The following is a 15,732-nucleotide window of genomic DNA, read 5'->3' on the forward strand; positions in this document are numbered from 1 at the left end:
CGCTAGTAAGCCTCTGTAGTTTCAGTTTCCCGATTGACTCCTTTCAGTAAAGACTTGTTTTGTTCAACTCCTGCTGTCCGTGTCTCAATCATACACGGACATAATAGTTACTAGAAGGGTTCGATCCGAAACATCAACTCAAATGTCTCTCCATGGATGTTGCCTGACCTGCTGAGTTTTTCCAGCATTTTCTGTTGTTATTTCGGATTTCCAACATCTGCAGTATTTTGCTATCGTACTAGATTGCCAATAGGACTGGCTAAAATTGTTTTTCACTATGGGTACCTGTACTGTTAATATTGTTGATTTTTCTGTAAAATTGACCACTGCATTTGTACTGTTAATCCTAAAGCTGTTTTTAAGGCTTTGTTTTATTACGGCTAATAAATGTAATGGATTTATTATGTAATTGATGAGTTGTAACAAGTGCTGAAGCGCTCTTGCAGAGAGCCGGCACGGGCTCGACGGATCGAATGGCCTCCTTCTGTGCTGTAACCATACTATGATTCTGCGGTCCCTGAAGCCAGGTTGTGGAATGCGCATGTGCAGCCCCCTCTCCCGGGTTATCAAGCGACGACAGTTGAGTGTGAGGCGCGGGATTTCCGGTCGTGTCCTGTAAGAGTCCAAGCATGGCGGATCCCAGAACTCGGCAGCTAAAGATCAAATCCGGCGTGGTGAAGCGGTGAGTGGAAACGTAGCTCGGCGGGAAGGAGATGGCGGGCTCTTGCTCGGTGTAAGAAGCTGAGCCGTATTCCAGCACCCCCGCCCGATCCGCCATCCCCATCACGTCCCCCGCCCCGATCCGCCATCCCTATCACCTCCCCCGCCCCGATCCGCCGCGGCCAGGCTGCTGCAACTCGAGGCCGGGGCGCGGGCCTAAAGTTGCTGAATCACCTCAGCCGCTGTTTGTCCGGTGCGAAATGTGCTTGGTGGGTTTTTCGCTTGAAGGAAGCGGGGTCAGGCCAGTCTTGGTTGGATGGAATTTAAATAGTCGACCGTAATGTTAAATTAAATCCAAGGATTGAGCATATTTCACTGATACTGTTATTGGTACAAAGAACGCACGAACAAGTTGGTTTGGTGGGGGTTTGTTGATGGTGTTTCACACCAAAGATAGTGGCCAGCAGCATTCCATCATTGTCATCTTTCAATTTCAGCAGCAGAGTCCTGTCACAAAGGAGAGTTCATGGCAGGCATCTGAAACCTAACTAGATTCTAAAATTGAAAACATGATAAGTACAGACGAGGGAGTGTGTTGGGCCAAGGTAGCTTGTCTTCCCATAAAAATGTATGATGCCTTTATCATGGCAACAAATTGTCTCTTCAATGACTCCAGGGCTTTTGACTCTACTATGCTATCTGGAAGGCCATTCAGGTGTATTTGCTTTATGTACAGAAGTTCTTCCTTACATCAATCCTCAACTAGCCGTTTATTAGTTTGTACTTTTTGATCCCTTGTGCTGCATTTGTGGTATATCTTGAAATAGTGCTTAGGATTAATCTTTTCTGCTTCTCTTAATATCATATGCCTCAAGATTCCCTCATTTAAATCCTTTGAAGATAAGGGTCTACATTTCCTTTTTAAGTTAGGGTTCAGCCTTGTGACCTTCTTGGATGTTTCCTTTTTGTTTATGCCAGAACTGATTGTGGTATTCAAGCTGGTTCTTCCTTAAGTATGACTACCTCAGACTTAAAACTCTACTCACTTGGTGATATTGCTCAAGGATACATGTTTTGGTTCATGGGAGACTTGGTATGCTTCTGGAATCTATTGCCTTGCCCAAACACAGGCAAACGTGTTGAAAGAACAAATTTTGAAAGGCAACAGTTGATTGGATTAAAATGGGATAAATTTCAGTCGCTGACCAAACAGGCTGTTAGAAATTATGAGCACAACCCTCTTCCGAGAGGTAGAATTGGCTTCTCCAGCAACAGGAAAAAAGGCAATGTCAACATAAAGCTGAAATGTGTAGTTTGGTAATAAAAGGAGGAAAGTATCAGTGCAAGTATGAGGAGGAGTTGTAAGGCACAAGACCAAAGAAAAGCAGTGCCAGCACAGGATGAGCAGCAGAGGTGGGAAGCTGAAGAAAACAAATGACAATGAGAACAAAATGAGCCCGCAAGTATGAGAAGGAAGTTAAAGGGTGTTACTACATTTCAGAGGGGTAATTCTAGGGAAATTAAAAATGTTGCAAAGGAGATCACAGAATCACAGAATCACCAGTGCAGATAGAGGCCATTTTGGCCCATCGAGCCTGCACCGACACATATCCCACCCTATCCCCGTAACCCCACGTATTTAATCCCCTAACACTAAGGGTCAATTTATCATAGCCAAATCAACCTAACCTGCACATCTTTGGACTGTGGGAGGAAACCGGAGCACCCGGAGGAAACCCACGCAAACACGGGGAGAATGTGCAAACTCCACACAGACAGTCGCCCGAGGCCAGATTTGAACCCGGGTCCCTGGCGCTGTGAGGCAACAGTGCTAACCACTATGCCACCGTGCCCTACTGTATCTTCATGCAGTGAGGCCCAATGACTGAGATCAGCAAGCAACGGTCCAATTGACTTCGTTCATTCTGTGCCAAATAACTATTAAATCTAAGCTTGGTCCAAATTTTAAGGAAGGTACAACATTTAAGGAAGGTACAACATAGACTGATTCTTCAGTGCATTTAAATGATTATAAAACCATCATAGTTGGCAGACAGAAATAAGGGCAGAAAGGTTGGTACCATTTCTCAGTGGGAATGCAGTTGCTTTATTTTCTGGTAGATCCAATGTATATGATGTAATGAAATGAGTTTTCACTGCTTTTGATCTCATGCCAAAAGAGTGTGATGTAAATAAAAAAGTTATAGAAAACTGAAGACTAGTTCTAGAACTGATGGAAATGAAAGATGCATAGGAATTGTGGTTAGCTCAAGAGAATGCAATGGCTTATGGTGGAGACATTGAGTTGAAATTAAATAATTTTGAAGTTTACCTAGATGATTGGTCAATCAATTATGCTTCCAAATGTCAGAATTGATTGAGCCAAGTGTTTTGCAATCTCAAGCATTGAGTATCTGAGTAAATAGGCAGATGTCCTGCACCAGTTGACCAATAGGTCACTGAATTGGGTAATCCGCCAACACTCCCATTAGCCAGATGTGTACAGTGCATCATATCTCAGAGGGGTAATTAAGTGCGTGCTACAGGGTGAGACAGAGTTGGACTGCACAGCCAGGTTATCAGTTGATGCTGAATGTTTTCTGGGAGCTGCCTGTAAGCGTGAGGTGATCCAAAACTCGACTGCCAGCGTCCTAACTCGCACCAAGTCCTGTTCGCCCATCACTCCTGTGTTCGCTGACCTACATTGGCTCCTGGTTAAGCAGTGCCTAAATTTCAAAATTCTCATCCTTGTTTTCAAATCCCTCCATGGCCTCACCCCTTCCTATTTCTGTAATCTCCTTCAGCCCCACAAATCCCCGAGATATCTGTGCTCCTCTAATTCTGCCCTCTTTGTTAGATCCGTGTTAATGGAGACACGGAATGCAGGAGTTGATTTAACAAGTGTTTACTGAACAAAGTCTGGAGGTGAACTAACTACACAAGATGCTACACAGGCTTATATACCCGAGTGGTCACTACTGGTACTACAGTATACAGGGGCTTCAAAAACATAGTTCCTCTTAAAGGTAGATACACTACAATTCCTCCCCTTTTAGATAAATAGTACATAACATTTTAAGTAATCATTAAATAACATTGATGGGCCTTCAATAACCACAAAATGAATACAGGATCAAGACACAGATTTCATTACATTCACCCCTTCTATAGATTTAGTCCATCGGGGTGATGTTTCTTAAAAGTTGGTATAAGTGAGTCTGTCAGGAGGTTTTGCAGTTCTCAGTGATCGGCGCAAAGCCGGTTGGGGTGCCTCTAGGGGAGTGGATTCTGGTTCCTCCGCTGTCCGGGCCTCCGCAGTGTCTTCCAGGTTATCTGCAGTGTCCTCCAGGTTAAAGTTGGGTATTGATACCTCTGGGCGTCCTGTTTCTTTGTAGTGTAGGTCTTCATCGGGTAGTCTCCCATCGTTCTCTCCGCTCCCCGAGAGAGCGAGGTCTTTTATGGAAACAGTGTCCTCTCGCCTGTCAGAGTATTCGATTATAGGCGTACTGAGGGTTTGCATGGAGGAGCTGTACCTTTTCCACAAGGGGGTCCGTTTTATGGCGCCTCACGTGCTTCCGCAATAGTACTGTCCCCGGAGACGTCAGCCACGCGGGTAGAGATATGCCCGAGGTGGATTTCTGGGGGGAAATGAACATCTTTTCGTGAGGGGTAGCGTTAGTGGCAGTACATAACAGAGACCTTATGGAGTGGAGCACGTCTGGGAGGACTTCCTGCCAGCGGGAGGTCGGAAGGCCTTTTGACTTTAAGGCTAATGTGACAGCCTTCCAAACAGTAGCATTCTCCCTTTCCACTTGCCCATTACCCCGGGGGTTGTAGCTAGTGGTTCTGCTAGTGGCTATCCCCTTCGAGAGCAAGAACTGGCGCAGCTCGTCACTCATGAATGACGTCCCCCTATCGCTGTGTATGTAGTTCGGCATGCCAAACATGCAGAATAGATTACAGAGACACTTGATGACCGTGGCACTGGTCATGTCTGGGCAGGGAATGGCGAAGGGGAAGCAGGAATATTCATCAATGATATTGAGGAAGTATACGTTACGGTCGGCAGAAGGAAGGGGTTCCTTGAAGTCCAGACTTAGGCGCTCGAATGGCCGTGTGGCTTTGATAAGGTGTGCACGGTCAGGCCTGTAGAAACGAGGCTTGCATTCCGCACAGATGCGGCAGGCTCTGGTCATTGCCCTGACCTCCTCGATGGAGTGGGGCAGATTGCGGAACTTTATAAAATAGTATAGTCGGGTGACCCCTGGGTGACAGAGGTCGTTGTGGAGACCCTGTAATTTGTCCGTATGAATGCTGGCACACATTCCCCGCGATAGGGCGTCTGGGGGTTCATTAAGGGCTCCCGGCCTGTACATAATATCATAGTCGAACGTGGATAGTTCGATCCTCCACCTGAGTATTTTGTCATTCTTGATTTTCCCCTTTGTTTGTTATTAAACATGAAAGCCACCGACCGCTGGTCGGTGAGCAGGGTGAAACGTTTGCCGGCTAGGTAGTGTCTCCAGTGCCGCAGTGCCTCCACTATAGCCTGTGCCTCCTTCTTGACAGAAGAGTGCCTGATTTCAGGTCCCTGAAGGGTTCGGGAGAAGAAGGCCACAGGTCTCCCAGCCTGATTGAGGGTCGCAGCCAAGGCAAAGTCTGACGCATCGCTTTCGACTTGAAAGGGAATGCATTCGTCCACTGCACACACTGCAGCCCTTTCAATGTCCTGTTTAATACTGGTGAAAGCCTCCCGAGCTTCAGCTGATAGTGGGAAGGACGTCGATTTAATGAGGGGTTGGGCCTTATCAGAGTAATTGGGCACCCATTGGGCATAATACGAAAAAAATCCCAGGCACCTTTTTAAAGCTTTGGGATTGTGTGGCAGGGGCAGTTCCTTTTAGGGGGCGTAATCGGACAGGGTTCGGTCCAATTACCCTATCTTCCACCCCACAGCTGAGGATACAGAGATGGGTTGTGTTGAAGACACATTTGTCTTCGTTGTAGGTTAGATTCAGCTTTAGGGCAGTTTTTAAAAATCTCGCAAGATTTAGATCGTGGTCTTGCTGGTTGTGCCCGCAGATAGTGACATTGTCCAGATAGGGGTAGGTAGCTTGTAGTTTATTCTCGTCAACCATGCGGTCCATCTCACGTTGGAAGACCGAGACCCCATTTGTTACCCCGAAGGGCACTCTGAGAAAATGGTAGGTGTATGGGCGGTCCTCCGTTCTAATGGGGAGCTGGTGATGCGCGGATTTGAGGTCAATAGTCGAGAAGACTCGGTATTGCGTAATCTGGTTGACCATTTCTGATATGCGGGGTAAAGGGTAGGCGTCCAGCTGGGTATAAATATTAACAGTCTGGCTGTAGTCAATTACCATCCGTTTCTTTTCGCTATTTTTAACTATGACTATTTGGGCACGCCACGGGCTGGTACTGCATTCAATAATGCCTTCCCGCAGGAGTCTGTCCACTTCCGCCTTGATAAAGTGTCTCTTCCAGACTGTACCGTCTACTTTTGGTCACTATGGGCGTACAGTTCGGAGCGAGATTAGCGAATAAAGAGGGTGGGCTGATTTTTAGGGTTGATAGGCCACAGACTGTGAGTGGCGGCTGGGACCCGCCATATGCTAGCGTGACACTTTCATGGTGGCACTGGAAGTCCAGGCCCAAGATTACATTTACAGAGTTCTGGCATCACGAGGAGTTTAAAATCCTTGTAGTCCGTGCCTTTTACAGTCAGTGTTACCACACAGTAGCCCAAAATGTCCGAAGTGTGGGGCTTAGCAGCCATAGCAATTCTGCTCCGTGTAGGGGTTACCGTTAATGAGTGCCGCCGTACCAGGCTAGGGTGGATAAAACTCTCAGTACTCCCACAGTCAATTAAACATTTCGTTAAATTCCCGTTTACCTGTATGTCCATCATGGATTTTGTCAACGGGTGTGGCCTGGATTGATCCACCGTGATCGAAGCCACTGTTGGGCCCTGGGCGGCCGTTGAGTCGGGAAAAGATGGCGGATCCCAAGATGGCGGCCCGCACGGCACGCACGAGGCGGTGACGGAGTTGGAAATCGGATTCCCCCTGCAGACTTTGCTAAAATGCCCCTTTTTCTTGCATTTGAAGCATGTAGCGTCCTTCGCTGGGCATCGTTGTCTGGGGTGCTTGGCCTGGCCGCAGAAGTAGCATTTCGGGCCTCGAGACATTGCCGCTGTAGTAGGACTCCTGGGTGAACTTCTGTGTGGGGACTCCGGCGGCGTAGAGCTGGTCTGCGACCTGGATGGGGAAGATGGCTGATTCCAAGATGGCGGCCCCCTCGGCGCGCACGAGGCGGTGAGGGCCGCATGGCCGGAAGAATAAGAGTCAGAGTTTCTCTGGGCCACGTCCAGCGATCGCGCAGTGGCCACTGCCTTTTTTAAGTCCAGGACCTCCTTCTCCAGCAGTCTCTGCCGGATATAATTCGATTTGAGGCCCGTGATGAAGGAATCGCGGACCAATTCGTCAGAGTACGGGTTGGCCGTCACGGCCTTGCAGTTACAGTCCCGGACCAGGTCCTTTAGGCCCTGTAAGAAATCGTCCATTGATTCCTCTGGTCGCTGCCTGCGTGTAGCCAGCAGATGTCTGGCGTACACTTCGTTTACCGGCCTCTGGTATTGGGCCTTCAGGATAGTGATGGCCTCCGTGTAAGAGGTGGCGTCCCGGATGAACGAGTAAATCCGATGACTTAAGCGAGTAGTCAGTAGACTCAGTTTATCTACCTCGCCAGTGGATGAGGCCCCCGCGAAGAGTTCGAAGCATTTGAGCCAGTGTCCAAATTGATTTGATGCTTCAGCAGAATGTGGATCTAAGTCCAGACGCTCTGGTTTTAGGAGTCGATCCATCCTAGTATTCTTTAGTGATTAAAGTTGATGGGCCTTCAATAACCACAAAACTAGAAGTTATAGACTTAAACAAGTTGGCTTTTAATCACTAAGGTCAGAGCTAACATCTCAACATGCCGACTGGTTCACAGGAATGAGTCATACAGATCCTGGGATCTATATGTAAGAGAAGTCAGGGGCGGAGCCAAGAGCCAAGACCTGGAACCTCCCAGGTTAGTCGGGAAAGAGGAAGTGAAACTATACACAGTGGAGGAGGGTAATATACATGAGTGCAAAACGAATACAGGATCAAGACAAACAGATTTCATTACAAACATTTTTACAAGAACAATAATATACACATTTGCTGAAGTTAATCAATTACAAATTCAGTCTCTCTGGAGGCTTCCTGACTCGGTCCGGATAACGCCTCGGTGGTGTAGTAGGTTCTTTTTGGCAAGGTCGATTCGGCTTCAATGCCAGTGTCGGGTTCATCTGGTTCCAGTATCACCGGATCGAAGGTAGATACTATGGGTATCTCTACTTCATCACTAGGCGTATAGAGTTGTGGTGTAGGTTGTCGTTTTTCGGATGACTCTATGATCTGGTCAGCATGGCGCCTTATTATGCTTTCTCCAATGTCCACGGTATACATCAGCGGTCCTAGTCGTGTGCAAATAGTTCCAGGCTGCCATTTCTCGGTACGGTAGTCCCGGGCCAAAACTGGTTGACCTATCTGGAAGGTTCTAGTTGGCCTTTCATTCATACTTTGAAATTGCTGGTTCTCTACGTCCCTTCTGACGTTTGGCTTGACCAAATCCAGCCGGCATCTTAGTCTTCTATTGAAAAACATCATGGCGGGGGTTTGGTTTGTAACCACGTGTTGCATTCCTGTACGCAAACAAGAAGTTATCTACCTTATGTTGTAGATTTATGTCTTCATTACCCATGGCCTTTATGGCCTTCTTGAAGGTCTGGACTAACCTTTCAGCCAATCCATTGGTGGCGGGATGGTATGGGGCGGACGTGTAGTGCTTAACCCCATTGTTTTTGAAGAACTTCCTGAATTCTTCGGATACAAATTGCGGTCCATTATCAGAACAGATCTGTCCAGGCAGCCCATTCCTGGCGAATATGGTCCTTAATACTGTGATGGTTTTTTCCGTGGTGGTGGAGGACATCTTTATTACCTCTGGCCACTTGGAGTGTGCATCCACCGCGATTAAGAACATTGAGTCCATAAATGGACCAGCAAAGTTGATATGTATCCTTTGCCATGGAGATGAAGGCCACTCCCATGGATGTAGAGGGGCTTGTGGTGGGGCGTTTTGGACCTTCTGGCATCCTAGGCAGCTCTTGGTCATTTCTTCGATGTCTCCATCGATACCTGGCCACCACAAACGCTCTGGCTAAGTTCTTCATTTTCACTCCACCCAGATGCCCCTCGTGAAGTTCCTTTAGCACTCTATCCTTGAGTTTGGGTGGAATCACCACACTGGATCCACACATCAAGGTTCCTCGGCACACTGACAGCTGTTCTCTTTGCGAGAATGCTGGCAACAGTGGTTCGCCATGTGCTGGCCATCCCTTCACCGTTAAATCGTAGACTCGTGAGAGAGTCGGGTCATTTCGCGTTTCCTTTTCAATGGTAGAATTTGTCACCGGTAGACATTCCACTATGGTCGAGTGGAATATCTCCACTGGGTCCACTGTAGGCGCCTCTTCCACTGTTGGCAACGGTAGGCGTGATAACCCGTCAGCATTCCCATGCTGTTTTGTTCCTTTGTACTGTCATATTGGTGTGCCCCTAGGAAAAGGGACCACCTCTGTAGCCTTTGCGCTGTCATAATGGGAACGCCCTTTTTAGGGTTGAATATGGAGACGAGGGTTTGATGGTCAGTCAACAAGGTAAATTTTTGTCCGTGCAGGTAATGGTTGAATTTCTTCACCCCCACACCAGGCTGAGTGCCTCCCTGTCGATCTGGGCATAGTTGCGCTCAGCTGAGTTCAATGAGCGTGACGCAAAAGCTATCGGCTGCTCCGAGCCATCAGGGAATCTATGCGATAATACCGCTCCCACGCCGTAAGGGGATGCATCGCACGCCAGTCTGATTGGCAGTGATGGGTTGTAATGAGCCAATACTTCCCTGGACGTGATCAAGCCTTTGCATTTATGGAAGGCACGTTTACAGTCTTTGCTCCATTTCCAAACTACTCCCGTTTGTAGCAGTGCAGGTGCAGAACCGTCGACAAGTTTGGTAAAAATTTATGATAGTAATTTACTAATCCCAGGAACGACCTTAATTGTGAGATATTTTCAGGCGCTGGGGCCTTTACGACCGCTTCAATTTTTTCAGGTGACTTATGCAACCCTTCTTCGTTAATGACATGGCCACTATGATATTTGTTTCTGGAAAAATTCGCACTTGAGGCGATTTGCTCGTAGGCCCCGTTCTCTCAGCCTCGTGAGCACCTGCTCCAAGTTGGCAAGGTGCTCGTTGTCGTTTTCTCCTGTTACAAGGATGTCGTCTTGGTAGCATTGAGTCCCCGGAATCCCTTGCAGGACTTGCTCCATAGCTCTTTGCCAGATAGCCGGAGCTGATGCCACTCCGAAAACCAGTCGATTGTACTGGTACAGGCCTTTGTGTGTGTTTATCGTGAGATACTTTTTAGAGGCCTCCTCAACCTCCATCTGTAGATATGCCTGTGCTAAGTCAATTTTGGTGAAACGTTTCCCTCCGGATAGTGAGGCGAAAATATCTTCTATCCTCGGAAGAGGATACTGTACCGTGTGAAGAACCGGGTTTACAGTCACCTTGAAGTCCCCACAGATGCGAACTTTTCTCTGTTCAGATTTATCATTATTCAACGTTTTCTTCATGACCGGGACGATGGGTGTTGCCCACTCGCTCCAATCTACCTTGGATAACACGCCTGCTTTTTCCAAATTCTCCAGCTCTGCCTCGACGACTGGACGAATTGCGTATGGCACCGGCCTTGCCTTAAAAAACTTGGGAATTGCCGCATCTTCCACTTTTATTGAGGCGGTGGCGCCTTTCAGGGTTCCTAGTTCCTGTTGAAACACTACTTTGGCGTTAGCCAAGATTTCTTTTAATCGTCCAGGTATGACGTCATCATTTTTTTTCTTTCTGGTCACCGTCAGTGCCTGAATGGAGTGCCAGTCTAAACGTATCTTTCTGATCCATTCATGTCCCAACAACGGTGGACCACCATCTGGCAGAACGTATAAATACAACTTCTGTATTTCCTTGCCGTTGTATACAACAGGCACCCTTATTTTCCCTCTGGGGTATACTTTCTGCACCGTATGTGTCTTCAAGACAATGGATGTGTCTTTCAAAGGTATATGCGGAAATAGCCGCTCGTAATCCCGTCGACTTATGACGGTCAGAGCTGATCCTGTATCTAGCTCCATTTTGACTGGGGACCCCGCTATCGTGAGGGTAACCCAAATGGTCTGGTAATCTTCTTTGGCAATTACATTATGTAATTTGAGACAGCTTAGCCTCTTGTTTCCGGAGTCGCTATCGCTCTTCTGGTCTTCGGAGCTACTGTCCGTCATCATTTGTACCTTTCTGTACTTTTCCTTATTGACCTTTTTACTGTCGGTGGATTTCTTTCCAGATCTGCATACACGTGCAATGTGTCCCATCTTTCCGCATTGCCTGCATGCTTTGTCCTTGAACCAGCAGTCCTTCTGGTCATGGGTGGATCTGCCGCAGCGATAACATCTCTCGAAACCCCGTGTCATTTCATGGGTGCCGAAGTCCTGTGGCTTTTGCTGTATCTCTGCAGCTCCTCTTGCTGCTGCTTCGTATGATACAGCCACACTGAAAGCCTTGTCCAGTGTCTAATCTTTCTCAGAAAGTAGTCTTTTCTGTGTTCCTTCGCTTAGGAGACCGCAGACGAATTTGTCTCTTAGAGAATCTGCCAGTCCTGCCCCGAATTGGCAGTGCTTTGACAGCTTTCGTAATTCGGTGAGGTAATCAGCGTTACTTTCATTCTTGTGCTGATTCCTCCTGAAGAATTTGAATCGTTCCGCTATCAGCAGCGGTGTTGGGTTTAAGTGCTCCTGTAAGGTATCAACAATCTCATTAAAATTCTTGTCCATTGGTTTGGCTGGATTGATCAAGTTTCGTAACAGCCCGTATGTCCTTGCGCCCATCAGATTTAGAAGTACCGATGCCTTTTTATCATCCGCTACTTCATTCGCCTTGCAATATACCTCCACTCTTTCCACATGTGGTCCAATCTTCTATATCACTATCGAAAGCAGTAATATTGCCAGTCTTCGGCATCTTGAAAATCTAAAATGGTGCTTCCCGCGCTTTTCTTTCTTCCCCGCCGAGTTAAGATGGCGCCTCCCGCCGCTGCTGCCAATGCTGTTCTCCGCGGTTCCCATTGCGACCTGCAGCTTTTCGCGGTATTTCTATTTTTTTTTATATATCGCTTCAATATTCTCTCCGTAATTGAAGAACCGTTCCCGTCGTGGAGCGGACCCTCTGGGACTTTCCCCTCCCTCTGCTCGGTCCGAATGCCGACCTGATTCGCAGCACCAGCTGTGCCCTGAGTGCTCCACCCTCTCTCTCTCTCTTTGCTTCTGCTTCCCGACTCGCTGCCCGGCCCCGTTGCAGAGCCACCCGATCGAGCTCTAGCCCGCCGCAGCCCAGGAAGGATCAGTGCACTACCTGCCACCAGCCCGTTTAGCTGGGGAAACCACAGACTGGAGACCAAGCCTGGCCCTTGTTTTCGAGTTTTTTTTTTCTTCTGGCTTCGACCTTCGTCTGAGGAATCGATCCCCTTGAGGTACTGCCGAATTGCAGGTAAGTTCGTTTCTAACTCGTCGCCACTGTTAGATCCGTGTGTTAATGGAGACACGGAATGCAGGAGTTGATTTAACAAGTGTTTACTGAACAAAGTCTGGAGGTGAACTAAACTACACAAGGCGCTACACAGGCTTATATACCCGAGTGTTCACTACTGGTACTACAGTATACAGGGGCTTCAAAAACACAGTTCCTCTTAAAGGTACATACACTACACTCTTTAGCATCCCTGATTATAATCGCTCAACCTTTGGTGGCCGTGCCTTCTTTTGCCTAGGCCCTCAGCTCTGAAATTCCCTGCCTAGACCTGTCCGCCTTGCTACCTCTTTCCTCCTTTTTAAGATACTCTTTAAAACCTACCTCTTTGATCAAGCTTTTGGTCACCTGCCCTAATTTATCCTTATGTGGATCGGTGTCTTTTTTTTGTCTTAAAGTACTCCTGTGCAGCACCTTGATGTTTTACTACGTCAGAGGTGCTATATCAATACAAGTTGTTGTTGTAACAAGCTTGCACAATATGATACAATACCTGCACCTGATCGCTGTGGGTGTACAGCTAACAGAATTCTTAAGTGATACAGGGTGTACCAAGACAATCTGTTTCTGGAGAGCAGTAGTACCCACATTCATGATATTTCAGTGGCTGGAGTGTGACTAGAATGTCAATTTTGGATGGGTGGGAAAGTGATAGAAGTTTGTTACTTGTGTATGATACTATGTTAGGTAATGATTTAAATGTTAATGTACTGATATCATGTGCAATCTCTAGGTACTATTCTGGGAAACAAAACTAACCAATGAAGGATAGTGATGACACTAGTGGTATTGTATAGGGCCAACAGCTTCTGAAACCTTAACCAAACTAGTGAGCCAGACTTACTGCATTAACTTTGAGTGTTGGAGGGAGATAGCAAGTCATCCATAGCAAGCCACAACAACAACTTGCATTTATATAGCACTTTTCAAATAGAAAAACATCCCAAAGTGCTTTACAGGGGTGTTATCAAACAAAGTTTGACACCGAGCCACGTGAGATATTACGACAGGTGACCAAAAGCTTGGTCAAAGCAGTAGGTTTTAAGATCTGTCTTAAAGGAGGACAGAGCTGGAGAGGCATAGGGAGGGAATTCCAGAGCCTAAGGCCCAGTCAGCTGAAGGCACGGCTGCCAGTGGTGGAGCAATTAAAATCGGGCTGCGCAAAAGTCCAGACTTGGAGAAGCGCGGAGGTCTCAGGGTTGTAGGGCTGAAGGAGGTTACGGAAATATGGAGGAATTTGAAAACAAGAATGAGAATTTGAAAACCGAGGTCAGCAAGCTCGGGTGATGGGTGAACGGGACTTGGTGCGATTTAGGACATGGGCAGCAGAGTTTTGGATGAGCTCAAGTTTATGAAGGGTAGAAGCTGGGAGGCCGGATTGGAAAGTCAAGTCTAGAGGTAACAATGGCATGGTTAAGAGTTTCAGCGGATCATAGAATGATACTCCACAGAGGGAGACCATTAGGGCCATCATGTCTGTGCCAGATCTTTGGTAGAGCTATCCAATTAGTCTCGCTCTCCTGTTCTTTCGCCATAGCCTGTAAATTTTTTCCCCCTTCAAGTATTTATCCAATTTTGTTTTAAATGTTACTATTTATCTGCTTCCACCACCCTTTCAGGCAGTACATTCCAGATCACAACGCACTGTTTATAAAAATAAAAAATAGAGTTTCCTCATGTCGCCTCTGGTTCTTTTGCCAATCGCCTTAATTCTGTCGTCTGATTACCTACCCTTCTGCCACTGGAAATAGTTTCTCCTTATTTACTCTATCAAAACCGCTCATGATTTTGAACAGCTCTATCAAATCTCCTCCTTAACCTTCTCCCAGCTTCTGCAGTCTCTCCACATAACCGAAGTCCCTCATCCCTGGTACCATTCTAGTAAATCTCTTCTGCATCCTCTCTAAGGCCTTGACATCTTAGAGTGGTGCCCAGAATTGAACACAATACTCCAGCTGAGGCTCAACCTGTATTTTATAAAGGTTTAGCATATCTTCCTTGCTTTTGTAATCTCTTCCTCTATTAATAAAGCCAAGGATCCCATGTGCTTTTTTTAACAGCCTGCTCAACAACTTCTTCCACTTTCAATGATTTGTGTACATACACCCCCAGGTGTCTCTGTTCCTGCACCCCCTTCAGAATTGTACCATTTCGTTCATATTGTCTTCTCATTCTTCCTACCAAAATGTATCACTTCACACTTTTGTGTTAAATTTCGTCTGCCCATTTCACCAGTCTGTCTATGTCCTCCTGTAGTCTGTTACTATCCTCCTCATTGTTTACTACATTTTCGAGTTTCGTGTCATCTGCAAACTTTGAAAGTCCAGGTCATTAATATATATCCGAGAGCAGTGGTTCGAATACCGACCCCTGGAGAACACCACTGTGCACTTCCCTCCAGTCTGAAAAATAACCGTTCACTGCTACTCGCTGCTTTCTGTCCCTTAGCGAATTTTGTATCCATATAGCCACTGTCCCTTTAATGCCATGGGCTTTAATTTTGCTAACAAGTCTATTATGTGGTACTTTGTCAAACACCTTTTGACAGTCCATATACACAGCATCAACTGCACTACCCTCATCAACCCTTTCCGTTACTTCACAAAAGATCTTGATCAAGTTAGTCAAACACTGTTTGCCTTCAACAAAACCGTGCTGACTTTAATTTATTAGCCCATACTTTTCCAAATGCCAATTCATTTTGTCCCTGATTATTGTCTTTAAAAGTTTCCCCATTACCAACGTTAGGCTGACTAGCTTGTAGTTGCCAGGTTTATTCTCCCTTTTTTTAAACATTTGCAATCCTCCAGTTTTCTACCACCACCCTCGTATCCTTGGAGATGAGCTGAGGCAGGGGCGGAGACTGGTGATGTTATGGTGGTGGAAGTAGGCGGTCTTAGTGATGGAGCAGATACAGTATGTGGTTGGAAACTCCTGTCCGGGTCAAATAGGATGCCAAGGCTGCGAACGGTCTGGTTCAGCCCCAGACAGTGACCAAGGAGAGGGATGGAGTCGGTATACTGCTGTCCAGGAGAACCTTGGCAGTGTGAGCCGACCTTAGACTTGAGCACAAAATCTAGGCTGACACTCCAGTGCAGTACTGAGGGAGTGCTGCACTGTTGGAGGTGCCGTCTTTCGGATGAGATGTTAAACCAAGTCTGTCCTATCGATGGACAAAGATCCCATGGCACTACTTTCAAAAAGGGTAGGGAGTTCTCTTGGTGTCCTGTCCGATATCCCTCAACCAACACCTAAAATCAGATTATCTGGGCATTGTCACTTTGCTATTTGTTGGAGCTTGCTATGTGCAAATTTACTGCTGCATTTCAT

At 46.8% G+C, this 15,732-nt stretch overlaps 1 protein-coding gene across 1 annotated transcript in view; it reads left to right on the forward strand.

The window, feature by feature from the left end:
- Window positions 1-547: 547 nt before the first annotated feature.
- The window catches only part of tbca (tubulin cofactor a), a 59,159-nt gene continuing 43,974 nt past the window's right edge, over window positions 548-15,732 (forward strand). The window contains exon 1 of the mRNA XM_085982493.1: window positions 548-682. Within this exon, the coding sequence (XP_085838619.1) occupies window positions 630-682 (53 nt within the window). The 5' untranslated portion in view covers window positions 548-629. The remainder of the gene's footprint in view (window positions 683-15,732) is intronic.

Source organism: Somniosus microcephalus, chromosome 1, assembly GCF_052327205.1.
Source record: "Somniosus microcephalus isolate GS21.2 chromosome 1, FLI_Smic_1.0, whole genome shotgun sequence".
NCBI lineage: Eukaryota > Metazoa > Chordata > Chondrichthyes > Squaliformes > Somniosidae > Somniosus > Somniosus microcephalus.